At 31.5% G+C, this 23,846-nt stretch overlaps 3 protein-coding genes across 3 annotated transcripts in view; 1 reads left to right on the top strand and 2 right to left on the bottom strand.

The window, feature by feature from the left end:
- Positions 1-1,079, top strand: part of LOC124420494 (putative polypeptide N-acetylgalactosaminyltransferase 9) — a 2,388-nt gene extending 1,309 nt beyond the window's left edge. The window contains exons 2-4 of the mRNA XM_046953427.1: positions 382-474; positions 719-847; positions 939-1,079. Of these exons, the coding sequence (XP_046809383.1) occupies positions 382-474; positions 719-847; positions 939-1,079 (363 nt within the window). The remainder of the gene's footprint in view (positions 1-381; positions 475-718; positions 848-938) is intronic.
- Positions 1,080-7,015: 5,936 nt separating this feature from the next.
- On the bottom strand, positions 7,016-7,889 carry LOC111688518 (trypsin-1). The gene has a single exon (XM_023451037.2). The coding sequence runs from the start codon at positions 7,843-7,845 to the stop codon at positions 7,093-7,095; it is 753 nt and encodes a 250-aa protein (XP_023306805.2). The 5' UTR covers positions 7,846-7,889; the 3' UTR covers positions 7,016-7,092.
- Positions 7,890-8,219: 330 nt separating this feature from the next.
- Positions 8,220-11,234, bottom strand: LOC111688517 (cilia- and flagella-associated protein 161). Its single transcript, XM_023451035.2, has 4 exons — positions 10,590-11,234; positions 10,420-10,521; positions 10,254-10,340; positions 8,220-8,393 (listed from the first exon to the last, which is right to left on the bottom strand). The coding sequence occupies exons 1-4, from the start codon at positions 11,181-11,183 to the stop codon at positions 8,298-8,300; spliced, it is 879 nt and encodes a 292-aa protein (XP_023306803.2). The 5' UTR covers positions 11,184-11,234; the 3' UTR covers positions 8,220-8,297.
- Between the last annotated feature and the right edge of the window lie 12,612 nt (positions 11,235-23,846).

The following is a 23,846-nucleotide window of genomic DNA, read 5'->3' as shown; positions in this document are numbered from 1 at the left end:
AGAACTGAACTAGAACTGAACTAGAACTGAAGTAGAACTAAACTAGAACTGAACTAGAACTAAACTAGAACTGAACTAGAACTGAACTAGAACTGAACTAGAACTGAAGTAGAACTAAACTAGAACTGAACTGGAACTGAACTAGAACTAAACTAGAACTGAACTAGAACTAAACTAGAACTGAACTAGAATTAAACTAGAAATGAAATGGAACTGAATTAGTGGTGAACTAGAAGTAAACTAGGAATGAACTATAACTGAATTATAACTAAACCAAAACTGAACTGAACCTTTTCTTTTTACTATTCCGCTTTATTGTAATCAAACTCTTTTGCAATTCTGCTCTAACTTCATTTTAACTCTTTTTGTTTTCATTTACAGATTAGTCTTCAGGAAACGAATATGTGTCTCCAAGCTAAGGATGATGTTGGAAATGTAGATATTAAACAATGTAATAATAAAGGTGGAAAACAGGTAATTTTCATAACTAAGTAAATAAATAAAAATCAAAATCTTCAAGAAGATTTTTGTTGTATCCTGTTGACTTCCGACATTCATAGTCACTTTCCAGATTTTATTATGTGTATGAGGTCCACGTAATATATTCAACCAATTTCATTTAATATTTAAACGAAAATATAATATAGGCATTAATGACAACATCTTTATGCTTACAAAAATGTTATAAAATTCTTAATTATCTATTATCCCCCCTTAGTTTTGGATGTTTACTGATATAGGAGAAATTCGTAAAGATGAGACATGTTTAACAGCAAATGAAACTAATCCCATTTTAACCTATTGTGACGATGATAGAGGAGAAAATGCAATAAGTATAAATACTAAGGTAATTAAATACACATGACTAAAACCTATAGTCGGAACTAGTTACGTGAAAGCTAATAACTATATCAATCAATATTTTTATGACATTACAGCAATGGTTCTTAAATAACTCCACAAATCAGATTTCCAACAACAATACCAAACAATGCTTGGCAGTCAGTCCAAATCGTGACTATATTTTAATGGAAAATTGTCGCAAAAAAAGCTGGCGGCAACGTTGGATTTTAATATGATGAATGTTTAAAATATTTAACAGCTATAGTATATAAATTAAACTAAATGTTTGTCAAATAAAAATATGATAATGTAGAAATAACCAGACAACACAAATTTACCATAGATTAGTCTATAATTAATTAATTATTAACCACTATTTTGTATAAACTATAGACTCAAGCATTACTACAAAATTAGTAGTTCTATAGACTTGATATAAAATATTTTGTAGTCATAATTATAGCAAAGTCTGTAGTCATATTTACAAAATAATTTATAATCCTTACTGTAAAAAAAACTATAGTCAGTGCTGTAAACTACTGTGTTGACTGTTCTATAGTCTTGACTATAGAATAGTCTATAATCTTGACTATAGAATATTCTATAGTCTTGAGTATAGAATAGTCCATAGTCTTGACTATAGAATTGTATATAGTCTTGACTATAGAACAGTCTATAGACTTGACTATAGAATAGTCTATAGTGTTGAATATAGAATAGTCTTTATTGTTGAATATAGAATAGTCTATAGTCTTGACTATAGAATAGTCTATATTCTTGACTATAGAATAGTCTATAGTCTTGACTATAGAATAGTCTATAGTCCTGCCTATAGACTAGTCTTTAGTCTTGACTATAGAATAGTCTATAGTCTTGACTATAGAAAAGTCTATAGTCCTGCCTATAGAATAGTCTATAATCTTGACTATAGAAATGTCTATAGTCTTGACTATAGGATAGTCTATAGTCTTGACTATAGAATAGTCTATAATCTTGACTATAGAAAAGTCTATAGTCTTGACTATAGGATAGTCTATAGTCTTGACTATAGAATAGTCTATAGCCTTGACTATAGAATGGTCCATAGTCTTGACTATAGAATAGTCTATAGTCTTGACTATAGAATGGTCTATAGTCTTGACTATAGAATAATCTATAGTCTTGACTATTGAATAGTCTATAGTCTTGACTATAGAATAGTCTATAGTCTTGACTATAGAATAGTCTATAGTCTTGACTATAGAATAATCTATAGTCTTGACTATAGAATAATCTATAGTCTTGACTATAGAATAGTCTATAGTCTTGACTATAGAATAGTCTATAGTCTTGACTATAGAATAGTCTATAGTCTTGACTATAGAATAGTCTATAGTCTTGACTATAGAATCGTATACAGTCTTGACTATAGAATAGTCTATAGTCTTGACTATAGAATCGTATATAGTCTTGACTATAGAATAGTCTATAGTCTTGACTATAGAATAGTCTATAGTTTTGACTATAGAATAGTCTATGGTCATGACTATAGAATATTCTATAGTCTTGAGTATAGAATGGTCTATAGTCTTGACTATAGAATAGTATACACTCTTGACTATAGAATAGTCTATAGTCTTGACTATACAATAGTCTATAATCTTGACTATAGAACAGTCTATAGTCTTGACTATAGAATAGTCTATAGTCTTGACTATAGAATAGTCTATAGTCTTGACTATAGAATAGTCTATAGTCTTGACTATAGAATAGTCTATAGTATTGACTATAGAACAGTCTATAGTCTTGACTATAGAAAAGTCTATAGTCTTGACTAAAGAATAGTCCATAGTCTTGACTATATAATAGTCTATAGTCTTGACTATAGAATAGTCTATAGTCTTGATTATAGAATAGTCTATAGTCTTGACTAAAGAATAGTCCATAGTCTTGACTATAGAATAGTCTATAGTCTTGACTATAGAATAGTCTATAGTCTTGACTATAGAATAGTCTATAGTCTTGACTATAGAATAGTCTATAGTCTTAAGAATATTCCATAGTCTCGACAATAGAATAGTCTATAGTCTCAACTATAGTTATTACTATTTTTTATAAAAAATATTAAAATTTTCCATGATTGATACGTACCTTTATTTTTGTTGTTGCTGTAGTTGTCTCCTTATTTCGCGTCAGAATTACAATTGCTTTTTGCTCACATTTTATCTACATACAATTTCATATTTAAATAAATGTATTATTTTAATAACAGCAACAATAACATATGTATTTATTTATGCTGCACTAACATACATATACACCCTCTTGCGCTCCTACTGCTGCACACACTCTTGCCGTTACGGCTGCTTACGAATGGCCCTGGAAACCAAGAAACAACGACAATCTTCTAACAATTAACTTTAACAAACACTTTTAACACTTTTTAGCACTTTTTTCACAAATTTTTCATAAATATTTTCTTACACCAACATAAATTAACATTAGTTCAATATTAAACAACAACAATATTTTATTATAAACAATTAATTAATTTTTTATTTTAATATAAACAGGACTAATAATGTTAAACGACCAAACACTTTAAAAATATTAAGAAAACTAATGAAATGGAACAATAACAAATATGGAACAAAACTGCAACACTTGTTGCAGTTGTTGTTATTGCTGTTTTTATGTTTTTGCTCTTTTAGTAGAGAACAAACAAACAAACACAACAACAATGACAAGTTCTATTACCATTTGTTGCTTTAATTATTTGTATTTTTCTTTAGTTTTCTAAAAATATCTAAAGTGTTCGGTTGTTTAGTGCTAATTGTCGTGTTTAAATTAATCTAAAGCTGTAATTAATTGTTTATATTTTAATATTTTTGTTGAAAATTGTTTATAAATACCGTTATAGTAAAGTGTTTATACAAAGAAGTATTAAATTATTAGTTTAAAAAGTGTTTTAATATGTGTGAAAAATTCAATGCAAATTTTGTTAGGTCGAGCGCCGGTCGGTGGTTTTCTTTTGTCGGGCCATTCGTTTTGTTAAGCGATGAGAAAGCATTAATCAAAAGAGGGGAAGTGGGAGAGTTTGGAAAGAAAATAAATTTGTATGAAAAAATGTCTGAGGAGAAAAAGTGTAAAAAATAATAAAAAAAGAAGTTAAAAAAATAAAGTTGGAGGGAATGAATGTATGTAGGTAAACATGTATGTGTTTCAAAAAAGAAATATTGTTTTTAATGCAAAGAAATACAAACAGGAGAATATCGTTGTTTGAATAACAAAAGAAAAAGGTAAGTGATTTGAAATATACATCTGTATTAGAGAAATTTGTTTTTGTTTCTTTATAAAAATTTACTTTTTCCCATTTATTATATTAAAAAGTCGTCCTAATGAACAATCCATACCACAGAATAGTGCATATACTTTACTATAGAGCAGTGTAATTTCTTAATTACAGAAAAGTCTATAAATTTAACTATTTAACAGTTTTTAGTCTTGAATGCACAACGTTCTATAGTCTTGACCAGTCTATAATATTGCCTATAGACCAGTCTATAGTCTTGACTATAGAACAGTCTGTAGTCTTGACTATAGAACAGTCTGTAGTCTTGACTATAGAACAGTCTATAGTCTTGACTATAGAACAGTCTATAGTCTTGACTATAGAACAGTCTATAGTCTTGACCATAGACCAGTCTATAGTCTTTACTATAGACCAGTCTATAGCCTAGACTATAGACCAGTCTATAGTCTTGACTATAGACCAGTCTATAGTCTTGACTATAGACCAGTCTATAGTCTTGACTATAGAACAGTCTATAGTCTTGACTATAGCACAGTCTATAGTATTGACTATAGACCACTCTATAGTCTTGACTATAGAACAGTCTATAGTCTTGACTATAGAACAGTCTATAGTCTTGACTATAGAACAGTCTATAGTCTTGACTATAGAACAGTCTATAGTCTTGACTATAGAACAGCCTATAGTCTTGACTATAGAACTTGACTATAGAACAGTCTATAGTCTTGACTATAGAACAGTCTATAGTCTTGACTATAGAACAGTCTATAGTCTTGACTACAGAACTATCTATAGTCATGACTATAGACCAGTCTATAGTCTTGAACAGAACAGTCTATAGACTTGGCTCTAGCACATTCTATAGATTTGGCTCTAGAACAATCCATAGTCTTGACTTTAGAACAGTCTATAGTCTTGACTATAGAACATTCTATAGTCTTGACTATAGAACAGTCTATAGTCTTGACTATAGAACAGTTTGTAGTCTTGACTATAGAACAGTCTGTAGTCTTGACTATAAAACAGTCTGTAGTCTTGACTATAGAACATTCTATAGTCTTGAGTATAGAACAGTCTATAGTCTTGACTATAGAACAGTCTATATTCTTGACTATAGAGCAGTCTTCACTATAAAACAGTCTATAGTCTTAACTACAGAACAACTATAGAATTTTCTATAGTCTGCTATAGTACAACTATTGTCTACAACTATAGAACTTTCTATATATAGTTTTGTCTATAGAACAGTCTATAGTCTAGACTATAGAACAGTCTATAGTCTTTTATATAGAACAGTCTATAGTCTTTTATATAGAACAATATATAGTCTTGGCTTTAGAACAATCCATAGCCTCGACTATAGAACTATCTATAGTCATGACTATAGAACAGTCTATAGTCTTGGCTATAGATCAATCTACAGTCTGCACTATAGAACAGTCTATAGTCTTGACATTAGCACAGTCTTATAGTATTGACATTAGAATAGTCTATAGTCTCAACATTAAAACAGTCTATTGACTTGACTATTGATCAATCAATAGTGTTCATTGTAGAAGAATATATAGTTTTCTATAGCATTGACTATAGAATACTTTATTGTCCTAATTATACAATAGTCTATAGTCAAGACTAAAGGCCAGTATATAGTCTTGGCTATAAGACAATCTATAGTATTGTGTATAGAACAGTCTACAGCCTTGACTATAGAATAGTCTATAGTCTTGACTTTAGAACATTCTATAGTCGTGACTATAGAACAGTCTATAGTCTTGACTATATAACAGTCTATAGTCTTGACTGTAGAACTGTCTATAGTCTTGACTATAGAACAGTCTATAGTCTTGACTATATAACAGTCTATAGTCTTGACTATAAAACAGCTTATAGTCTTGACTATACAACACTCTATAGTCTTGACTATACAACACTCTATAGTCTTGACTATAGAACATTCTATAGTCTGGACTACAGAACAGTCTATTGTCTTGACTATATAAAAATTTATTGTCTTGACTTTAGAAGAGTCAACAGACTTGAGTATAGAGCAGTCAATAGCTTTAACGATATAGCAGTCCGTTCTTGACTATAAAACAGTCATTAATTTAGAATAGTTTATAGTCGTGACAGTTGATAGTCTATGCTTTCGTCGGACGTATGTGTCAGTTTATTATAGGAAAACTATTGTGATTATTATTTTATAATTGTGATTGTTTGGGGACTTAGGAGTTTAAACTCAGGATTGAGAACAATAGTAAAACATTCTCTAGCAACACAATAAACAATAAAATTTATAGAGATACAACTATTGTGAATGTTTTAAGGTTTTTGTCTTTAACAATAGTTTAGCAAAGTTTCACACCTTTTGATTTTCGTAAAGCTTCTCAAACTGTAAAATCTACAATATTGTCGGCGTTGCCAGAAAAATTTTATTGTTATTTCAATCTAAATATAAAAATTCATTCATTCCAACTTTTTCCGAATTTTGTTTACAAATTCGATTTATTGACCTTTTTCTGAAATATAGTTTCAATTTTTTTTTTTCAAACAAAATAGTCGACTTCGATTTTTTTTGGAAAAAAATTGATTGTTGTCTTTATAGAGCCACAAAGTATAGAGAGAGATGTCATTTTTGACATTTGAAAAGTCTAAAATCGACTTTTGTTTAATTTTGAAATTGTTTGGTTAGAAGAGATATATAAAATACAGCAAAACAAAATCATTGAAATCGTTTTGTGCGACAGAGAGAGAAATACTTTTTTTCTCATAACGCCTCTGTAGACCCTGTGATAGAACCCTAAAGGAAATGCATATGTACATAAAGTTGTGCTTTCAAATTTTATTTATATATAAAAAAGTTTACAAAATCGTTGCTAAATTATTATTCCTTAAGTAAAATTTTCCAAATTGTTTCCAAATCCATATCATATTCCACATCATCTAGTAATTATTATCAATTAAACTCCGGAATTTTGCTTGATCCAAGAACGTAAAGCACCGACATAAGTGTACATGGCAGGTTTGCCTTGGGCACCACAACCGAAACCCCACGAAACAACACCGAATAATTTATTTTCAACAGTCAAGGGGCCACCACTGTCACCTTGGCAGGAGCTAACTTGTCCGCTAGGATGGCCAGCACAAATCATACGATCGGTAACACCGGGAATGTTTTGGGGATTGCAGAAGTCACGACTCCACAATTGAACATTGGCGAATTTCAATTTGTTAGGAAGCTGAAGATTGCCATTGATGGCACCGAAACCGCTAATGGTGGCCAATGTATCAGCAGCAAAGTTCGAATCAGCACCAGCCATTTCAATTTTGTCCACAGTTGAGGAACCCAATTTCAACGGTTGGCTGAGTTTAATAAGCGACATATCGAAATCCTGACTCTGAGGATTATACTGAGGATGTATGATGAATTGAGCGATATTTGCCACTTGGCCATTGCCAGCCAACAAATCGGTGGTTCCAACAATCACTTTCATTTGTGAAGGACTCTGGCCAATGGTGCAGTGAGCAGCTGTGACTATAAAAGTTTCCGATATAATAGAACCACCACAATGATGACGTCCCTTCAGTTGTAGGGACACTTGATAGGGAAATTGACCAGGGGTAGCAAATTGTCCACCAATAATACGACTAGCACAGGATATTTGACCCAAAACAACCGATAATATTACAAACAACAACATATTGCTTTTCATTTTTAAAGTTTAAGAACACTTTGCTAATTTTGTTTTAGTTGCTATGAAAACTGTTCGAGTTTGAACTGATTTTATGTTTTGAAACAATTGTCTTTTATACCAAAATATTTCGATGTGATTTTATGTTCTAAACTATTAAAGTTCTATTGAACTCTATGGGGCGCCTTAATTTCATTGTTAAAATTCTAATGTTAATGATTTTCTTGACCCGATTTTCATGGTTACTAAATACACCTATTAGTTTTTCGTATTTCTTTCTTATCACTAAACCACCAAAATGGTTTGAAACATTCTAGAAAAATTGCAAAATAATGAATTTCTAACATTTCCTCATGCTGCGTGTTAAGTTTAAGCTGTTTTAAAAACCACTTCACTTTATTTTAAATAATTTATTTGGCGTGAATAAAAACAACTAAAAATATTAAGAATATATTATAAGAAAACTAAAATTTTTACTTGAATTGATGTCCATTGCTAATCATCCAAATATTTTTCCAGTTTTCACGTTTGTAAATAGTTTTATAATTTTGCACCGAAACCAAGAATTCCTGTAAGAGAAGTGACGAAGAATTAAGAGGTGAACACTGTTTAGCCTATAGTCTGAAGTGGTAATCTAGTCTACAGTCTGGACTACAATCCAATAGTCTAGTCTAATATACATTAGTATGGCTTGGATTATAGTAGATTATAACACTATAGTTTACATTATATAGCTGAGTCTAGAATAAGGACTATAGTTTTATCGACAGTTTGACCTGTCGTTACGTCTATAGTCTGGATTATATTCTATTGTGTGGACTAGAATCAAGAGTTTAGTCTGGATTAGAGTTCAGTAGAGTACAGTCTATAGTTTGTAATATAGTCTAGTTTATAGTTTAAGGTATTGATCCAGTCTCTAGTCTAAAGTTCGAACTATAGTCGAGTCCTTGGTCTTAAACCAAGTATATAATCTAGACCATAGTCGAGGTAATAAGTCTGGAATATAGTCGAGTCTCCAGTCTGAACAATAGACGAATCTATGTAGTAGTATAAAGCCTAGTCTATAGTCTGGACTGTAGTCTATTCAATGGTCTGGACTATAGTCTAGTCTATAGTCTGGTCGATAGCATAGACTAGAGTATAGTCTGGACTATAGTTTAGCCTATAGTGTGGACTATAGTCTAGTCTATAGGATTTACTGTAGTCTAGACAATGGTCTGGGATATAGTCTAGCCAATAGTCTGGACTATTGTCTAGTCTATAGTCTGGACTATAGTCTAGTCTATAATCTGGAATATAGTCTAGTATATAATCTGGAATATAGTCTAGCCTATAATCTATATAAGTCTAATCTATAGTCTGTACAATACTATAGTCTATAGTACAGTCTGGTCTACAGTCTGGATTACAGTCCAGTCTAAAGTCTGGACTATAGTCCAGTGTACAGTCTTGACTTTTGTTTATAGTGTGTACTATAGTCTAGTCTATAATGTGGACTTTAGCCTAGTCTATAGACTGGACTATAGTCTAGTCTATAGTCTTGACTATAGTCTAGTCTATAGTCTTGTCTATAGTCTAGTCTATAGTCTTGACTGTAGTCTAGTCTATAGTCTTGACTATAGTCAAGTCTATAGTCTGGACTATAGTCTAGTCTATAGACTGGACTATAGTCTAGTATATAGTCTTGACTATCGTCTAGTCTATAGTCTTGACTATAGTCTTGACTATAGTCTAGTCTATAGTCTGGACTATAGTCTTGACTATAGTCTTGTCTATAGTCTGGACTATAGTCTTGACTATAGTCTAGTCTATAGTCTGGACTATAGTCTTGACTATAGTCTAGTCTATAGTCTGGACTATAGTCTTGACTATAGTCTAGTCTATAGTCTGTACTATAGTCTTGACTATAGTCTAGTCTGTAGTCTGGAATATAGTCTTGACTATAGTCTAGTCTATAGTCTGGACTATAGTCTAGTCTATAGTCTGTACTATAGTCTAGTATATAGTCTGGACTATAGTCTAGTCTATAGTCTAGACTATAGTCTAGTCTATAGTCTTATCTATAGTCTGGACTATAGTCTAGTCTATAGTGTAGTCTAGTCTATAGTCTGGACTATAGTCTAGCCTGTAGTCTAGTCTATAGTCTAGACTATAGTTTAGTCTGTAGTCTAGTCTATAGTCTTGACTATAGTCTAGTGTATAGTCTAGTCTATAGTCTGGACTATAGTCTAATCTATAGTCTGGGCAATAGACTAGTCCACAGTCTGGCCTATAGTCTAGTCTATAGCCAAGACTATAGTCTAGTCTATAGCCTGGATTATAGTTTAGTCTATAGTTTGGACTATAGATTGGTCTATAGTCTGGACTATAGTCTAGTCTATAGCCTGGAATATAATCTTGTCTAAATGATGCAAGAAAGTTTAACTTACCGTTCCAAATAAAGTTTGAATTACAACATTCTCGGCTGCCAAATTACGATTTGTTGCTGCATGGGTTATAACCAAAGGTTTGTTGCTCTTTATAACCACATAAAAAAATATTATATTACAATTAGAATTAGAATAGAATGAGGACAAATACAATCTTTTATATTACCGGCAAAGTAGTACCATCAGTCTCAAAACGTTGTGTAGGATCGATATGTTGACAAAACCAATTTGTATAGGCAGAAGGTATTAATTTGCCAGGGCCACAGTTCTAGAAAAAAAGAAACATTACTATAAGTACGATATGAATAAAAAAATAAATCTATTTTTTTCACTCACCCTCTTCAAACACAAGCCCAATTTTAAATTTAACTCTCCATATTTTCTCGAACTAAATGTAGTCGAAATCATTGAATTTAAATCTGCCGATTTTTGAGCACTATACAATAGCAAAGGATCTGCCGAAGATTCAACACATTCCAAACGAAAATGTTGACCATATTTCAACAGCTCATTGGTACGATCCTTATCATCGCTACTAACTATACGAAATGAATTGCGTACACAAGGTTTTATCGAAGGCGCTATTGTCAATTCACACTCATCATTGATCTTTTGACTACGTCTAACCACACGTTCATTTATCACTACCGAAAGGGCGGGATGAACATCTGAATTGTTATATTCACAGATTTGCATATTGTAAGGCATAAGCTGTACTACCGCTCCAAAACGTACATTCTCTTTGGGTGCTTCGAGTACGATTTCCTTATGAAAGTTATCGAAGAGACGACGTGTTTTTTCTACTAAAAGTTCACCACGATCGCGAAGATCTTTGAATACACGAATTTTATCTTGTTCTAAACAAATGTCTTCGAACCAATTACCCAGACGCACATTGGGTCGGTAACGAGAACGCGAGGCAAGAGACATTGTTAAAATAAAAGCTTATGAAATAAAATTTTCTTATTAATAAAATTTAATTTGAGTTAAAACAGTGTACACTGATTTAAAATATGTAGAAAAACTTGCTCGAAATTTTCTATTTGTGGAAAATTTTGTAAGACTATACTATAGACTAGACTATAGAATAGACTATAAACTAGACTATAGACTAGACTATAGACTAGACTATAGACTAGACTATAGACTAGACTATAGACTAGACTATAGACTAGACTATAGACTAGACTATAGACTAGACTATAGACTAGACTATAGACTAGACTATAGACTATAGACTAGACTATAGACTAGACTATAGACTAGACTTTAGACTGGACTATAGACTAGACTATAGACTAGACTATAGACAATCAAAGCTGGAACTAGCATAATATCTGAAAATCTTAAAACTGGATATTGGGTCTAACAACATCACACTCTCTTTTCAAAATAGCCGGTATTTATATGATCTTTTTTATCCAATTAAGAAGCTTAACTAAGTCCTAGGTGTAAGTGCAATGAGCTAATTTTTACCCATTTTTAAACTTTTTTAAATATTATAATAGTTTTTATATATATTTGCTATAAACCTACAAGTTCTCTAAATTTCCTAATTATTTTCATTATTTTATTATTTTCAAATACCTTTATCTTGTTCGTTGGTAATATTTTAATAAATTTTATTATACCATAATTCCCATATGGACTTGTGCGTAGTTGAAATGAAACCATGTTAGTAAGAGTATCGGATCACGTCAACCAGCTAGAAAAGTCAGACACACTGAATAGATGATAAAGTGAAATTGGTGTGATTTTTTATAGCAGCCGTTGACAAATATCAAAATGTTGTTTTTTTTAATATGTCTAAAGTTTTGCAGTTAATTGTTACTGTTGTTGTTGTTTGTGTCTAATAAAGGCATATTCTTGTTGTACAAAGTAATCATTTATCATTTGTTTTTGCAAACTCACGTCAAATGTTTTATAATTATTGGCCTTTTTTCTTGTGTGCAAAATAGATACAAAGAACACGAGACTAAATCGTGTTAAACGAGTGCTGCTATTAATATTTCAATTATACTCACATGGAAGGGGCGCTACAAAAGAATGGGGGTTTCGTTTAAACCTATGGGGTGGGAAATGCATTTAGAGGGTCAATATTATGTGTTTTTCCCGAAAAGAATACTCACCTATTTGTTATAATCTCTCTATTTTGTGGACTATAATCTTCTAATTAATCTCTATTTTAAGCTGCTTAAAGTAACAGTCTCTCTCTCTCTCTCTCTCTTTTATATAGCGCCTTCCCAAAAACGATTCATATCTCTTTTTGTTATTTTTAATAAAAAAATTATTAAACTTGTTTTTAACATCATTAAACCATAAAATAAAGCTGTGAAAATAATTACAATCAGCTTTCTAATATCTCATTAACTTAATCTAATTAAAGAACAAAATTTATGCAGGAATATATTTTTTTTAAATTTTAGCCTATACTCTATATTTAGATCATTTTTAAAGAACGTGATTATCAAAGAGCAAAAGCGAAAAACGTTTATGTTATAAATTTTTTTCCTGGTCATGTGTTTCTCAAAAGATACGTCTTATAGAAGTTTCTTTAATAGGTTTATAGGGGTACAAGATCATAAATGAAAGTATAGTTATATATAGAAATAATTATATATTTGTATAAAGCTTAACCCTTGAAATTAAAGATATTTTTAATCTATGATTTATAATTGTTTTTCTATAGTTTATTATTGCCTATATTTTATAACCATGAACAAATATAATTGTTACTTTTAAAATTTTCTTAAAGCTATAGATCGTAGTATATTTTATAGTCATCAAGTATACGATCAATTTTCACCCTACTGTTCTTTTACGCAAACGCCTCTACAGTTAGACAACTTTGAAGTTATAGCCTAAAATTAAGAAAAGTTCTTGGCCTACTAAATAGTCCATTAACGAAAATATAGAAAATACTATAGAATAGTTTTTTTAGTCGAGACTATAGAATAGTGTATAGACGAGACTATAGAATAGTCTATAGTCGAGACTATAGAATAGTCTATAGACGAGACTATAGAATAGTCTATATTCGAGACTATAGAACAGTCTATAGTCGAGACTATAGAACAGTCTATAGTCGAGACTATAGAACAGTCTATAGTCGAGATTATAGAACAGTCTATAGTCGAGACTATAGTATAGACTAGACTATAGACTAGACTATAGACTAGACTATAGACTAGACTATAGACTAGACTATAGACTAGACTATAGACTAGACTATAGACTAGACTATAGACTAGACTATAGACTAGACTATAGACTAGGCTATAGACTAGACTAAAGACAAGATTATAGACTAGACTATAGACAAGACTATAGACTATAGACTACAGACTAGACTATAGACTAGACTATAGAGTAGACTATAGAGTAGACTATAGACTAGACTATAGACTAGACTATAGACTAGACTATAGACTAGACTATAGACTAGACTATAGACTAGACTATAGACTAGACTATAGACTAGACTATAGACTTGACTATAGACTAGACTATAGACTAGACTATAGACTAGACTATAGACTAGACTATAGACTAGACTATATACTAGACTGTAGACTAGACTATAGACTAGACTATAGACTAGACTATAGACTAGACTATAGACTAGACTATAGACTAGACTATAGACTAGACTATAGACTAGACTATAGACTAGACTATAGACTAGACTATAGACTAGACTATAGACTAGACTATAGACTAGACTATAGACTAGACTATAGACTAGACTATAGACTAGACTATAGACTAGACTATATACTAGACTGTAGACTAGACTATAGACTAGACTATAGACTAGACTATAGACTAGACTATAGACTAGACTATAGACTAGACTATAGACTAGACTATAGACTAGACTATAGACTAGACTATAGACTAGACTATAGACTAGACTATAGACTAGACTATAGACTAGACTATAGACTAGACTATAGACTAGACTATAGACTAGACTATAGACTAGACTATAGACTAGACTATAGACTAGACTATAGACTAGACTATAGACTAGACTATAGACTAGACTATTGACTAGACTATAGACTAGACTATAGACTAGACTATAGACTAGACTATAGACTAGACTATAGACTAGACTATAGACTAGACTATAGACTAGACTATAGACTAGACTATAGACTAGACTATAGACTAGACTATAGACTAGACTATAGACTAGACTATAGACTAGACTATAGACTAGACTATAGACTAGACTATAGACTAGAGTATAGACTAGACTATAGACTAGAGTATAGACTAGACTATAGACTGGACTATAGACTAGACTATAGACTAGACTATAGACTAGACTATAGACTAGACTATAGACTAGACTATAGACTAGACTATAGACTAGACTATAGACTAGACTATAGACTAGACTATAGACTAGACTATAGACTAGACTATAGACTAGACTATAGACTAGACTATAGACTAGACTATAGACTAGACTATAGACTAGACTATAGACTAGACTATAGACTAGACTATAGACTAGACTATAGACTAGACTATAGACTAGACTATAGACTAGACTATAGACTAGACTATAGACTAGACTATAGACTAGACTATAGACTAGACTATAGACTAGACTATAGACTAGACTATAGACTAGAATATAGACTAGACTATAGACTAGACTATAGACTAGACTATAGACTAGACTATAGACTAGACTATAGACTAGACTATAGACTAGACTATAGACTAGACTATAGACTATAGACTAGACTATAGACTAGACTATAGACTAGACTTTAGACTGGACTATAGACTAGACTATAGACTAGACTATAGACAATCAAAGCTGGAACTAGCATAATATCTGAAAATCTTAAAACTGGATATTGGGTCTAACAACATCACACTCTCTTTTCAAAATAGCCGGTATTTATATGATCTTTTTTATCCAATTAAGAAGCTTAACTAAGTCCTAGGTGTAAGTGCAATGAGCTAATTTTTACCCATTTTTAAACTTTTTTAAATATTATAATAGTTTTTATATATATTTGCTATAAACCTACAAGTTCTCTAAATTTCCTAATTATTTTCATTATTTTATTATTTTCAAATACCTTTATCTTGTTCGTTGGTAATATTTTAATAAATTTTATTATACCATAATTCCCATATGGACTTGTGCGTAGTTGAAATGAAACCATGTTAGTAAGAGTATCGGATCACGTCAACCAGCTAGAAAAGTCAGACACACTGAATAGATGATAAAGTGAAATTGGTGTGATTTTTTATAGCAGCCGTTGACAAATATCAAAATGTTGTTTTTTTTAATATGTCTAAAGTTTTGCAGTTAATTGTTACTGTTGTTGTTGTTTGTGTCTAATAAAGGCATATTCTTGTTGTACAAAGTAATCATTTATCATTTGTTTTTGCAAACTCACGTCAAATGTTTTATAATTATTGGCCTTTTTTCTTGTGTGCAAAATAGATACAAAGAACACGAGACTAAATCGTGTTAAACGAGTGCTGCTATTAATATTTCAATTATACTCACATGGAAGGGGCGCTACAAAAGAATGGGGGTTTCGTTTAAACCTATGGGGTGGGAAATGCATTTAGAGGGTCAATATTATGTGTTTTTCCCGAAAAGAATACTCACCTATTTGTTATAATCTCTCTATTTTGTGGACTATAATCTTCTAATTAATCTCTATTTTAAGCTGCTTAAAGTAACAGTCTCTCTCTCTCTCTCTCTCTTTTATATAGCGCCTTCCCAAAAACGATTCATATCTCTTTTTGTTATTTTTAATAAAAAAAATTATTAAACTTGTTTTTAACATCATTAAACCATAAAATAAAGCTGTGAAAATAATTACAATCAGCTTTCTAATATCTCATTAACTTAATCTAATTAAAGAACAAAATTTATGCAGGAATATATTTTTTTTAAATTTTAGCCTATACTCTATATTTAGATCATTTTTAAAGAACGTGATTATCAAAGAGCAAAAGCGAAAAACGTTTATGTTATAAATTTTTTTCCTGGTCATGTGTTTCTCAAAAGATACGTCTTATAGAAGTTTCTTTAATAGGTTTATAGGGGTACAAGATCATAAATGAAAGTATAGTTATATATAGAAATAATTATATATTTGTATAAAGCTTAACCCTTGAAATTAAAGATATTTTTAATCTATGATTTATAATTGTTTTTCTATAGTTTATTATTGCCTATATTTTATAACCATGAACAAATATAATTGTTACTTTTAAAATTTTCTTAAAGCTATAGATCGTAGTATATTTTATAGTCATCAAGTATACGATCAATTTTCACCCTACTGTTCTTTTACGCAAACGCCTCTACAGTTAGACAACTTTGAAGTTATAGCCTAAAATTAAGAAAAGTTCTTGGCCTACTAAATAGTCCATTAACGAAAATATAGAAAATACTATAGAATAGTTTTTTTAGTCGAGACTATAGAATAGTGTATAGACGAGACTATAGAATAGTCTATAGTCGAGACTATAGAATAGTCTATAGACGAGACTATAGAATAGTCTATATTCGAGACTATAGAACAGTCTATAGTCGAGACTATAGAACAGTCTATAGTCGAGACTATAGAACAGTCTATAGTCGAGATTATAGAACAGTCTATAGTCGAGACTATAGAACAGTCTATAGTCGAGACTATAGAACAGTCTACAGTCGAGACTACAGAACAGTCTATAGTCGAGACTATAGAACAGTCTATAGTCGAGACTATAGAACAGTCTTTAGTCGAAACTATAGAATAGTCTATAGTCGAGACTATAGAATAGTCTATAGTCGAGACTATAGAATAGTCTATAGTCGAGACTATAGAATAGTCTATAGTCGAGACTATAGAATAGTCTATAGTCGAGACTATAGAATAGTCTATAATCGAGACTATAGAATAGTCTATAGTCGAGACTATAGAACAGTCTGTAGTCGAGACTATAGAACAGTCTATAGTCAAGACTATAGAACAGTCTATAGTCGAGACTATAGAACAGTCTATAGTCAAGACTATAGAACAGTCTATAGTCAAGTCTATAGTCGAGACTATAGAACAGTCTATAGTCGAGACTATAGAACAGTCTATAGTCGAGACTATAGAACAGTCTATAGTCGAGATTATAGAACAGTCTATAGTCGAGACTATAGAATAGTCTATAGTCGAGACTATAAAATAGTCTATAGTGGAGACTATAGAATAGTCTGTAGTCGAGACTATAGAACAGTCTATAGTCGAGACTATAGAACATTCTATAGTCGAGACTATAGAACATTCTATAGTCGAGACTATAGAACATTCTATAGTCGAGACTATAGAACATTCTATAGTCGAGACTATAGAACATTCTATAGTCGAAACTATAGAACAGTCTATAGTCGAGACTATAGAACAGTTTATAGACAAGACTATAGAACAGTCTATAGTCGAGACTATAGAATATTCTATAGTCGAGACTATAGAACAGTCTATAGTCGAGACTATAGAACAGTCTATAGTCGAGACTATAGAACAGTCTATAGTCGAGACTATAGAACAGTCTATAGTCGAGACTATAGAACAGTCTATAGTCGAGACTATAGAACAGTCTATAGTCGAGACTATAGAACAGTCTATAGTCGAGACTATAGAACAGTCTATAGTCGAGACTATAGAACAGTCTATAGTCGAGACTATAGAACAGTCTATAGTCGAGACTATAGAACAGTCTATAGTCGAGACTGTAGAACAGTCTATAGTCGAGACTGTAGAACAGTCTATAGTCGAGACTATTGAACAGTCTATAGTCAAGACTATTGACTCTATAGTCGAGACTATAGAACAGTCTATAGTCGAGACTATAGAACAGTCTATAGACAAGACTATAGAACAGTCTATAGACAAGACTATAGAACATTCTATAGTCGAGACTATATATAGAACAGTCTATAGTCGAGACTATATATAGAACAGTCTATAGTCTCGACTATAGAACAGTCTATAGTCGAGACTATAGAACAGTCTATAGTCGAGACTATAGAACTGTCTATAGTCGAGACTATAGAACAGTCTATAGTCGAGACTATAGATTCGTTACTAATCGTTACTTAAGAGCATTGATGGTCGGGACTATAAAGCAGCCTATAGTAAAAAACTTAGCGATAGTCAGGATCATATACAGTTCCATATTTTAGTCTTAAGCGAAGAATTTGGTACATTCCATATCTGAGACTATATTATAGTCTATAGTAAAGACTATTTTCTTAGTACAGTTTTTAGATGAGATTCTGGAGGACTCTAAGGACTACGATATGGAATAGTTTATGAGCGAAACTTCTTTATTATTATTATTTTTTCAAAATTTTTTTCATCAAGTAAAAATAGTTTAAAACAAATGAAATAACCGTGTAATCTTTAAACAAAGCCAACCCATCCTAACGACTATTTGAAAATAACTAATCTAAATGAAAATATTTAGTTTTCGTTGTGACTATTCAGCAGCAGCTGTAGATATGTTTTAGCAAACTAAAAAGATAAATCTAAAGAATAATATTGCTGCTACATTTAAGACACTTTTAAGACAAATTTATGACATTTTTGAAAATCTTTATACAAATAGATCACTCAATTTAAGTTGTGTTACGTTGATTGTTTGATCGTTTAACTCATTTTGTTTTATTAATTTGATCCCTTTTCTAAATAGAATTGTTTTAGTTTAAGTTTTTTGCAAATTTAGCAAAAAAAAATGGAATGTTTTTCTACTGATATCTCAAATACCTAGTGCTGCTTAAATAATTTAAAAATAAATTAACTACGATAATAATGTGACTAGCTGTTTACATATAAGTTGTTGTTTTTTATTATTATTATTATAATTTACTACAGAAACGATATCTCAAATTGCATGTTCTGTTGACAGCTTTTATCGCTCTCATTTTCTTGGCAACATAATAATTGCACGTGTAACGTAACAATCGAGAATATCACGTTCGTTATCGCCAGAGTCTCGCGTGATTTGTATTGATTTGTTATTCTCTATTGGTTTTTGAGGGGATTTTTAACGTGTTTTTTTGTTGTTTTTCTTTTTAAATAAATAAACTATTATTAATTATAATTGTGTTTTTTTTAGTTTAAACATTTTCATTTCTATTTTCTTTGTTTTTTAAAGTTTTATTAATAAGTCATAACACTATAAATTTATAAAATGTCATTTTAGTTTGCTAATATATTTTATCACTTTTTAACGTTATCAAGTATAAAAAAATATATTTAGTTTTTTTTTTTATTAAATGTTCACCCAAATTTATTTATTAGTTATGATATGAAATTGAAATGATTTTATAATAATTTCTCTGAGATTTATATTGTTTTAAAAGTGATTTATGTTTAATTTTAGAAACTTTATTTCGCAGTAGGTACAGTCATTCAGTGATAAATAATAGGTTGACTCAGAGTAATATGATTATTATTTAGTTTAAGATTCCTGAGTGACTACAGAATATTCACGTGTAATGCCCGGAAGATAAGATGTCTAATTAGGGTCTTGACATTTAAAATAAATAAATTTAATTTCAAACAAAGAGATTTACAGATAAGAGCTGAGAGATAAATAACCTTTGTAGGGAAATTTTTAGTCAATGATTAATTTTGTTATTTAAGTACAAATGATAATGCAAATGTTATATTTTAATACTTTGATGTAATTAACCTCTTCTTGAAATATCTCTAGCGCTTATGTATATAATTTAAGGACAAGAGATTAAGAAAAAAGTATATAGATGGACTATAGACTAGTATATAGCCTGACTATAGATTAGTGTATAGTCAGACTATAGACTATTCTACAGTCTCCAATATAGACTGTTCTATAGTCTCGACTATAGACTATTCTATAGTCTCGACCATAGACTATTCTTTAGTGTCGATCATAAACTATTCAATAGTCTCGACTATAGACTATCCTATAGTCTCGACTATAGACTATCCTATAGTCTCGACTATAGACTATCCTATAGTCTCGACTATAGACTATCCTATAGTCTCGACTATAGACTATCCTATAGTCTCGACTATAGACTATCCTATAGTCTCGACTATAGACTATCCTATAGTCTCGACTATAGACTATCCTATAGTCTCGACGATAGACTATCCAATAGTCTCGACTATAGACTATCCAATAGTCTCGACTATAGACTATCCTATAGTCTTGACTATAGACTATCCTATAGTCTCGACTACAGACTATCCTATCGTCTTGACTATAGACTGTTCTATAGTCCATTCTATAGTCTCGACGTTAGACTGCTCTATAGTCTCGACTATAGACTATCCTATTGTTTCGTCTATAGGCTATTCTGCAGTCTCAAATATTTACTGTTCTATAGTCCCTACCATAGACTATTGTCTAGTCTCTATAGACTATAGATTAGTCTATAGTCAGGCTAGTAAATAGTCAGTTATGGTCTATAGTTAGACTATAGAATAGTCTTTAGTAGAAATAATGAAATAGTCGATGGTGCAGACTATAGAATAGTACCAAGAGTGGGACCATAACTCTGGCTACTATCGTGGTCAGCGGGTGGCGGATAGCTGAACCACTTATAAATATGTAGGTCAGCTACGATAGATAATCACACTATGAGCGGCAGTGTTGGAGGGCGTACCATAGACTATGGAATAGTCTATGGTGCAGACAATAGAATAGTCGCAAGTGGTTACTGTAGACTAGTGTACAGTCTGGATTATAGACTATATTAGAATCTAAAGTATAGTCTACAATTGAGACTTAGACCTATATACTATGGAATAGTCGATATAATAAAATAGTCCATTGTCATGACTATCCTATAGTCATGACTATAGACTATTCTATTGCCCACTTTATAGTCTCGACTTTAGACTGTTCTATAGTCTCGACTATAGACTATCCTATAGTCTCGTCTATAGGTTATTTTGCAGTCTAAAATATAGACTGTTCTATAGTCCCGACCATAGCCTATTCTATAGTCTCCAGTCTCTATTGACTATAGATTAGTGTATAGCCAGGCTATAGATTAGTATATAGTCAGTAATAGTCTATAGTTAGACTATAGAATAGTCTTTAGTAGAAATAATGAAATAGTCGATGGTGCAGACTATGGAGTAGTACCGAGTGTAGGGCCATAGATCTGGCTTCTATCGTTGTCAGCGGGTGGCGGATAGCTGAACGACTTGTAAATATGTAGTTCAGCTGCGATAGATAAGCAGTCCCCGACTATTAGCGGCAGAGTTCGAGAGCGTGCCATAAAAAGATCACAGGACGACTCTGCGACATGGCGATCAGATGACGCCATTATGTAAGCATCCCCCACAAGAGGTACCTTCAGGAGAGCGTAGTTAGAAGAGTGACATCTTCGTTGTCCCCTTAGTCAATAGACAAATTCAGAAGCGTCATGATGAGCGGCTATGGCTGGTCAGCGTCTGTAAATAACACTCCTGGCGGTAAGGTAGGAATGTTAACAATCTTACGGTGTAGGGAGTAGTGACCCCAGTACCGACGGCAGAGTGTAGTACGCCAGCAAGTTACTCGTCGTCGTACTCCCATGACTGCAATGCTACTCCGGTTTCGAGCTTGGCTGGGGTGGCAGTTAATGCTACACGTACTAATATGGGTAATAATCCCCCCAGAAACGCTCAGCTAAAAAATACTGGTTCTTTGAACTGTGGAAACAAGCAGAGCGCATAAGATTTTACACCCTAAAAAGCGAAGACAGATACAAAAGAAAAGAAAGACTATAGAATAGTCTAAAGAAAAGTCTATAAAGTAGTCTTTGGCAGAGAATACAGAATCGTCCACAGACGAATCTCTAGGATAGTTTATGGTCAAGTCTATACAAATCTATAGTTGAGACAATAGAATAGTCTATGGAGCAGACTATAGTAAAGTCGCAAGTTGTTACTGTAGACTAGTCTACAGTCTGGACTATAGACTATAATAGACTCTATAGGATAGTATATAATTGAGACCTAGAGGACACTATGGAATAGTCTTTAGTCGATATAATAAAATAGTCCATTGTCATGACTAAATATTTGTCTATAGTCGAGACTGTAGATAAGACTATGGAATAGTCCATCTTTGGGATTATTTCGACACTGTAATTAGTCTAAAGTCCGCAATGTAAAATAATTTATAGTCTAGTCTAAAGAATAGCCTAAAGTCGAGTCTGTCTATAGCAGAGATTATAGGATTGTCTATAGTCGAGACAGCAGAATAGTCTATGGTTTAGTAGTATTAAGTAGAGGCCATACAATTTTCTATACTCAGGCTATAGTCGTTCATGCTATAGAATCGTGTAAAAGCCATATTAAGATTGTGTGTGTAGTCTGTACTATTGAATCGTCTTAAGTCTATACAAAAGAACTTTACTCCCAATAAGGCTGTTAGTAGTAGTAGTCATTACTACATCAACAAAAGAACACGGAATGCATACCTTTTCAGAGTTAATATCTTTTAAAAAGGGTATCCCCTCTATGCGTTATGCCTCGGTGTTTTAAGAGTCCTATTGAATCAAAACTACTCTGTTTTTGTGCTGCAGGTTTTCATCTTCTTCTATTGACAGTGTTTGCCCTTCAAATATGACATGTATGGAGTACTTTGCTACCATCGAATAGCTATAGTCCGTGTATACATTTGTGTTATACTCATATCAACTAAAGCTTTTCCTCACATGCGAAAGGAAGCATCTATCTATATGATGCTAAGGTTGGAGGACACTTAGCCGGTGATATAAAATGCTATCTATCTTTGTGGTTGTGTGTATATATGTATATTTGTCAGTTTGTACATCTGTCTGTCTAAATACAAATTTCTTTTAAATGTTCTATTATCACTTAAGTCAATAATGCTTAATTAAGTCAAAAATTTACAGTTTTTATTAATTAATATTAATCATACGTCACGTGTACCCAGTATGTATTGCACACTAAGTTCTTATGCTTATTTTCATCATATATTTTTGTTGAAATTTCAATAAAACCCAAAATATTTATTTAATTTAATATGTTTTTCTTTTTTATTTTTTTTTTTAGATTGTACTTTGTCATTTCATCTTGATATAAATGATTGGTATGTATTCTTATCTAAATTTTATCTAATTTTTATTTGTATAATATTTATCTTTGGTATTTTTAACAAAATTTTTATGTCAAAAACAACATACATACCTATTATAAATTTTGTCATTGATGTGGTGTATATAATGACTGGTAAATTGTTTTTTTGAACATGATTTTAAAGCAAAAAAGTGGTAAAAATGTTGACATGCTTAAATATTTTTAAAGACCTCAGTCTTGGCAGTCTAGCCGATGGTAAACAATTAATGCAATATGACATTTTTCGTACGCCAACACTGAAAAAAATAGATATATGAAATAAAGTTGACTTTCTAAAAGACATATTTAGATATAAGAAATTAACAAGTCTATGGAATAGTCTATAGTCGAGACGATAGAAAAGTCTATAGTCGAGACGATAGAATAGTCTATAGTCGAGAATATAGAAAAGTCTATAGTCGAGACTATAGACTTTTCTATCGTCTCG

This window comes from Lucilia cuprina, chromosome 6 (assembly GCF_022045245.1).
Source record: "Lucilia cuprina isolate Lc7/37 chromosome 6, ASM2204524v1, whole genome shotgun sequence".
NCBI lineage: Eukaryota > Metazoa > Arthropoda > Insecta > Diptera > Calliphoridae > Lucilia > Lucilia cuprina.
This window is presented reverse-complemented; position numbering and strand designations above follow the sequence as displayed.